Source organism: Polypterus senegalus, chromosome 6 (assembly GCF_016835505.1).
Source record: "Polypterus senegalus isolate Bchr_013 chromosome 6, ASM1683550v1, whole genome shotgun sequence".
Classification (NCBI taxonomy): Eukaryota; Metazoa; Chordata; class Cladistia; order Polypteriformes; family Polypteridae; genus Polypterus; species Polypterus senegalus.
In genome coordinates this window covers 181,108,861-181,116,726 of record NC_053159.1, presented here as the reverse complement: position 1 = coordinate 181,116,726, position 7,866 = coordinate 181,108,861, and the positions used below count along the sequence as shown (strand labels likewise).

Sequence of the window (7,866 nt, the reverse complement as noted above, 5' to 3'; positions counted from 1 at the left end):
AGAGCTTCCATGCTCATAGCCCTACTGGAAGCCAAGGGGATTGCCCTCTGCCAGTCTTGGAGACGGGGAGGTACAGTGGGGCCGTCCTGGCTGGGTAAGGGCTCTGGCCGTCTGCCACACTATATTTTGGAGTTCCTGTCCCCCTACATTCCTAATCATAGCCATAGACCTTCCATAGTTTTGCTTATTATTCCAAGAGGTAAAAATAAAAGATAGATAGATAGATAGATACTTTATTAATCCCAAGGGGAAATTCACATAATCCAGCAGCAGTATACTAATACAAAGAAACAATATTAAATTAAATAGTAATAAAAATGAAAAAAATTAAAATAGAATTAATGTTCGCATTTACTCCCCCGGGTGGAATTGAAGAGTCGCATAGTGTGGGGGAGGAACGATCTCCTCAGTCTGTCAGTGGAGCAGGACGGTGACAGCAGTCTGTCGCTGAAGCTACTCCTCTGCCTGGAGATGATCCTGTTCAGTGGATGCAGTGGATTCTTCATGATTGACAGGAGTTTGCTTAATTCCGTCGCTCTGCCACAGATGTTAAACTGTCCAACTTTAATCCTACAATGGAGCCTGCCTTCTTAACAAGTTTGTCCAGGCGTGAGGCGTCTTTCATCTTTATGCTGCCACCCCAGCACACCACTGCGTAGAAGAGGGCACTCGCCACAACCGTCTGGTAGAACATCTGCAGCATCTTACTGTTGATGAGGTGAAGATGTTGTGAGGCGGCCTTTTGCTATCATGCACCAAAAATCTGTAACAATTTACTGATAGAGATACAACAGGCTAATATTATGGAACATTTAAAAAAAAAACTCTAAAAACCCACTTTTTTAATTTGGCTTTTTTATAGCAAAACTTTAGTTCTACTTCTAGTAGATTATACATGCTGTGACCAGTAGGGGGCATTGCAGCAACCCCAAACCCCAGACACAACCTCCTGGTTTAAATAAAAGGTTTATTTCCACAAGTACCTTACAAAAGGCTTTGGCAGTGGTATAAACGCAACATGATTCTTCTTCTCTTTTTCCTCTCTCCTTCCTCTGCTCCAGGCAAGATTTGTCCTTCTTCAACCCAACTCTGACTTGCCTGGATGATAGATAGATAGATAGATAGATATGAAAGGCACTATATGATAGATAGACATGAAAGGCACTATATGATTGATAGATAGATAGATAGATAGATAGATAGATAGATAGATAGATAGATAGATAGATAGATAGATAGATAGATAGATAGAGGGCACTATATGATAGATAGATAGATAGATAGATATGAAAGGCACTATATGATAGATAGACATGAAAGGCACTATATGATAGATAGATAGATAGATAGATAGATAGATAGATATGAAAGGCACTATATAATAGATAGATAGATAGATACTTTATTAATCCCAAGGGGAAATTCACATAATCCAGCAGCAGTATACTGATACAAAGAAACAATATTAAATTAAATAGTAATAAAAATGCATGTAAAAGCAGACAATAACTTTGAGTAATGTTAGCATTTACTCCATCGGGTGGAATTGAAGAGTCGCATAGTGTGGGGGAGGAATGATCTCCTCAGTCTGTCAGTGGAGCAGGACGGTGACAAAAGTCTGTCACTGAAGCTACTCCTCTGCCTGGATGAGGCCTGGATGGCTTGTTTTATTGTGGACCTGCGAGTATTTCCGGTGCAAGGGCATAACCCCTTGGAAGTACTTCCAGAACAAATTGAAGCCACACAAAGTAGGGATCATTCATGCCATGTAGCTCCCCCTGGTGGCCCCCCATGGAACTCAACAGTGCTGCCCCACAGGACTACAGGTCCCAGCATGCCCTGTGGGTGTCTGTGTGGGAATCCTGACTCAGGGATGCTGCCATCTGGCATATTGGGGGAGCCTGTAGTCCTCACAGGTTATCTCCCCCTGCCCTCCCTACCTCTCGCCTGAGTATTATTCTTCGTTACAACTCTGCCAGAAACCAAGTGTACCCACTCCTGTACTGGCATCTTCTGTCACCCTCCTGGCTAAGGCAGCAAACCCCTGCCACTCTTTTTGCCCATTTGCCACATGGGCTTTCTGGACAGGTAAGGGAAGGGAGTTAGTCCTGGCAGGAATGCCAGTCCCTGCATGCCATCCTTCACAATATATAAAAAATATCCTATCCTTTATTGATTTGCCACTATCACTAATCTCTACTTTTCTCTGCTACCTTTTCCATTATTTCTGTAGTGGCACCACCACTTCATAGTCCTGGCAAGTCACCTATGGACTTGAAGTGCTTCTGATCATTTTGTCTGAAGATGTCTGTTTACTTTTTATCATAGGGGTATAATTTCCTGCACAACACACGATGCAAAAATGACCAACAAAATTAGGGTTTTTTGGGTCTGGAGGGCCCACAACTAGACATTAACATGAGTTGGATGGTAGACCATAAGTGGGTTTGTTTTTCGTAAAGGCGAGTCAGGAAGAGTCGGATAATCAAGAAAAGTGATTTTAAAGTATTCATAAGTACTTCAGGGTGGCACGGTGGTGCAGTGGGTAGCACTGCTGCCTCGCAGTTAGGAGACCCGGGTCCGCTTCCCGGGTCCTCCCTGCGTGGAATTTCCTCCCACAATCCAAAGACGTGCAGATTAGGTACATTGGCGATCCTAAATTGTCCCTAGTGTGTGCTTGGTATGTGGATGTGTGTGTGCCCTGCGGCGTGCTGGCGCCGTGCCCGGGGGATTGGCTCCAGCAGAACCCCGTGACCCTGTAGTTAGGATAGGATAACTACTTAAACTTAAACACACACACACAAAAGTAATAATAATAAACTACCAGGGGGTCAGCACTTGCAGTATGTGGTCTCCAAACTATGTAACTAAAAATACAAAATGCTGCAAAATGTGACAGTGGTGAAGAGAAGCGCAGCTCAAATGGAAGTTCAAGTTTCGTTTCCATCCATCCCTCCATTGTTTGAATCCGCATATTCCTCTTTTTGCGTCAGTTACTTTTGAAATCGTTTTCGGGAATGTTCTCGATAGTACCTAACAATACGAATGCGACCTGTTGTGCTCTTCTTCTGGTATTCGGCAGCCGCACTGTCGAGGAATTTAAAAATCACGTCCACGCGCACAGACTCGCACGCGCGTTAGATGTGCGTTACCATGACGACTGGACCTGAAAAGCCGGCTGGCCGGCTCTCCACGGGAGGCGAAGTCGGTCACGTGCTCTTCAAGATGGCTGCGCCGTGCTTGCGGCGTTCGCAATGACAGCCGAGTGAGTTGTGGTTTCTTCGGCGCGCGCGCGCTCTCGCTCGCTCTCGTGTGCGTCACCGGGCTGGCTGGGCGTTCAAGCGCCAATTTCGCCCAATTTATTTTTTAAAGCGTTCTCTCATAGCATATCCTTTCAGTAGTTCTTTTGACAAACTTTGGGTATATTTTTGCAGTGAAAAAAATTTAGCTTCACTGTCGCTTTTTTTGGCAGTTTCTTTTTCATTTATTTCCTTTTACGAGAAACGTTCTGATACCCCTTGAGTTCTGCTGAGGCATGCCATGTGCAGAGGTCTATGTGTTAGCTGACTGCTGATGAATTATTATGATATGCATTTCTTCATTTAGAGAATTTGATACAACAAGGTCTAGTGAAGGACGGGCGGCTGACTGACTGCAAATTCTCCATGTAATCCCACCCAAGGGGCTTTTGTCCGCAAATCTTCGGCCGGGATCCTTGTTTTTAGCGATAATGGCTGTAACGGTGTTCGGTAAGTTGAAAGCTTTTTTTTTCCTCTCTCTCTCTCTTTCTTCTTTTCATTAACAAAAGTGATACAAGCCTTGCTCGTGTGTACTATGCCGTGGAAAGCCGACACCTTTTCTGTCTTTTAGACGGGAGTCCGTGCTCAATTAGGATCAGTTGTCGTCCCCTCGGGTGAATCCTCCTGGGCGAGCGAGCATCTTCAGAGAGGCCAGCTGTCTGCGACAAAGCCAGCCGACTCCCTTTGATGCGGGTGTCGCTGCTTTATTTTGCACCCTCGAGGGGATTGCATTTTTAAATGTTGCGTTTAGCCCCCCGTGCCACCTTACTTTCATTTGCGGATGCCTTTGGGTTTTGGTTTTCTTTTTCTTTTTTCCGGTTTAGCAGGGGAGGAGGGATGGATAAGGTGGGCTGTAGGGAACCGCTGCCAATATTAAGTCATGCGAGTAAGTGTGGAGCTGCATGCCACCCGTGCCTGCTTTGTTGGCGTTTGTTTCATATAGCGCCTTTCGAAAGACCACATGGTTTTTGTGGATAACGTACACTAAGTAGGAGTAGCACTTCGTCATTCAGCCTGACTTATGCCTGTCAATCTGTACTTTTATTGCGGTACCGACGGCGCTTTTTACTAGCAACTAGCATCCGACTCCGCTAAGTAACATGTCATGAAAAGTTATTGATAAAAATGAACTCATGCTTTTGTATTAACCATCATCCTTTTTATTTGGCAGAACAGGTCATTCAGCCCAACAAAGCTCAGAAATCCTTTCCGCTTAATTTCCTCCAAAATAACACCAAGTCTGCCCGGGAAGCTCCCTAAAATCCCACCTTCGGGCAAATTTATTCCATGTGCCTGTGGCTCTCAGTGTGATGGAAAACTTCCTGATGTTTTTGAGAAATTTACCTGTAATACGTTTCCAACTGTGTCCCCCTGTTCTTGATGAACTCTCTTTAAAGTCGCCGTCTCAATCCACTGGACTTTCCATTCATAATTTTAAACACTTCAGTCAGGTCGCCTCTTGATCATCTTTTGCTTAAACTGAAAATGTTCAACTCTTTTTAGTCTTTCCTCATAACCTGGAATCGGCCTTTTCTTTCTTTGCTATATGTTTTTTTTTTTTCTTTCACTCAAAGTCTGGAGACCAAAACTACACTCATTACTCAAGATCAAAGCGAACTTTATTGTCATCTCAAGCGCATATAGGTATACAGAAAGACGAAATTGTGAAGCTCAGGGTCCACAGTGTAAAGACATGAAGTGCAAATAAAAATAAAACAGACAAGACAAGACATTGTGCAAAGACAAGACAAAGAAGTAGCAGCAGTATAACGTGTAGTAAGCAATATGAACATTGACTCAGTGTATGGTATTGTGCATAAATATATTCAATACATATGTAATATATAATAGGTGAGGTCTTACATGTTAAACCTTAAGATAACCTCCTTTGACTTGTACTCCGCACATTGTGCCATATAATTCAACATTCTGTTAGCCTTCTTAATGGCTTCTGAACATGGTGAAGTCGACTACAATTCCTAAATCGAAAATACACCTTTATGAGAAGGATTTTCAGACCTACCTTTGTGTATTCAAACCTGACATTTTCACATCCTACCTGTAATACTACCAATGCAGGTGGCACAGATGGTAGCACTGCTGCTTCATAGTAAGGAGATCATGGGTTCATGTCCTGGGTCCTCCCTGTGGGGTAGCATATTGTAGACTAGTGAGAAGATGTATAAATGTAAAGAATTTCTTGTGCATTTGCTTACATTAAATTGCATTGTACACAAATCTGTCCAAGTCCTTCTGTAGTGATATAACAGATTCCAAATTATCTGCCAATCCACATAGCTTGATATCATCTGCAAACTTAACCAGCTTGTTATTTATATTCCTGTCCAACTCGTTTATATATGTTAAAAATAGCAATGGCCCTAACACCAACATCAGTGGGACACCACTTTTAACATCTCCTAATTGTGATAAGGTTCCTTGCACCGTCACCCTCTTCTTCCTTTGTTTTGGCCAATTCTGCTCACATCTGCACACTTCACCCTGAAATATTCTATCCCAAGGTGCCCCTCTTTGTATTTCAGATCTTGCCCTGCTATTAAACCGGCTGATGAAGTAGGATTTTTCCTTTTTATGCCCTCGCTATGGGCCTTCAAAATTAAACTCATAAAAAATTGTTTTAATTGTGAATAGTTATTTTCATTTGCATTCATGAACACAAAATATAACTGGAATGTACCCATCACGTCAACATTAAAGTACAAAATTAAAAAGAAATGTAATTACATTTACAAATTACACTTTTTTATTTTATTGTTTATTATCTGTTTTTACATGCATTTTTATTACTCTTTAGTTTAATATTGTTTTTTTGTATCAGTACTGTATGCTGCTGCTGGATTATGTGAATTTCCTCTTGGGATTAATAACGTATCTATCTATCTATTAATATCAAATAACATTCCATACAGAATTAAAATTTTACAAAAAAGGTTTAAAACAAATTGGAAATTACACAATTTATGCTTGTATACAATATTGCTCTAAATTAGTTTGAAATGAAAATATTTAGTCAATCTAATATTTTAAGCATATACTATATGTAAAGAAAACTATATATTTGTCAAGTTACATATAAGTTATTTAATTGATAGATAGATATTTTATTAATCCCAAGGGGAAATTCACCAATTGTTGTTAGTTCTTAGTTTTTATGATATAAAACTTCGTTGTTTGTATAGTTTTTCTGGGTACATTCCCGTGAATCAGCTAGCAGAAGTCCACCATCTTCCTATTCAACTCTTCAATTCCACCCGGTAGGGGTAAACGTTAACATTATTCAAAGTTATTGTGTGTTTTTTCCTGCATTTTTATTACTCTCTGATTTAATATTGTTTTTTGTATCAGTATACTGCTGCTGGATTATGTGAATTTCCCCTTAGAGATAATGTCTGTCTGTCTGTCTTTTTATCTATCTATCTATCTATCTCTATCTATCTATTATATAGTTCCTTATCTATCTATCTATCTATCTTGCTGACTATACTAAAATTAATAATATCTATCTATCTATCCATCCATCCATCCATCCATCCATGTGGAATCTTTCACCCTGCTCTTCACTCACTGCTGAAAGATTTTCAGGGAAATTTTCCAAATGTGAATCCAAAAAGGAATTTTGAGACTCTTGTTGCAATCCAATTCCTTAAACTTAACTTATTTCTCACAATTTCTTTTTATCTTGGATCTTTATTGTTACGTGCATGTTACATGAAAACGTACTTCTTGGAATGATACCCAAGTCTCTCCTTCCGGGTTTTTCATTGCAGCATCAAATTCTGCATTACAAATCAGTTTTCTAATTTCAGATCCAACAAAAAAAAATTGTCCTCTTTCAACTTCGCCTCATACCAACCTGGAAACCGTTGGCACAAATGTATAAAACAGGCTTCATGTTTTGATAGGACTTTGACAAGCTGCTTTATTAAACCAAGCTTAATATGAAGAGGTGGTAGCAGCAGTTTATCTGGATCCCTCAAACTAATGTAGGTCTGATGATGACTGTAGCTTTTGACTAGCTGGCCATTCCTTCTCGCTCAATTCAAATTCTTGGCTTTGCCATCCCATTTGTAGAGAAAACATGGGATCTTTGTATGCCCTGACTGCTCATTGCCGTTTTCAATTGCAGCTATATTCTGACCACCTTATTGAAGAAAATAATTGTTTTGCTTTAAACATTGACTTTAATACACTCAAATTATAATTATAACAAAATATTAATATTTAATTATAGGTGAAAATAAAAAAAAACAAATATAATTGGCAGCTAAAACAATTTGTGAAAAAAATGTTACATGCTGGGGGCGAATGACTCATTTCATAATTCAGCATTCAAAAATATTTGTAAATCACATGAGATAATCAAAACACACCTGTGTTATTGGTGAAGAGGAATTCCTCCTTTTGCACAGATTGTTCCTTTGTTATTTGTGTCCGATCAATCAATATTCCATCTCGCAGTGCCCTGTGTGTTTTAGAACTTGCCCTGTTACTAAACCACCAGATGAACTAGAATTCTTCCTTTATGCCCAGATTACGTTCTGTACTT

The 7,866-nt window shown here is 40.2% G+C and overlaps 1 protein-coding gene across 1 annotated transcript in view; it reads left to right on the top strand.

Annotated features, from left to right (window-relative positions):
* The first annotated feature begins 3,178 nt into the window (after positions 1-3,178).
* Positions 3,179-7,866, top strand: part of chn1 (chimerin 1) — a 181,300-nt gene continuing 176,612 nt past the window's right edge. The window contains exons 1-2 of the mRNA XM_039757676.1: positions 3,179-3,265; positions 3,607-3,749. Coding sequence (XP_039613610.1) covers positions 3,731-3,749 — 19 coding nt within the window. The 5' untranslated portion in view covers positions 3,179-3,265; positions 3,607-3,730. The remainder of the gene's footprint in view (positions 3,266-3,606; positions 3,750-7,866) is intronic.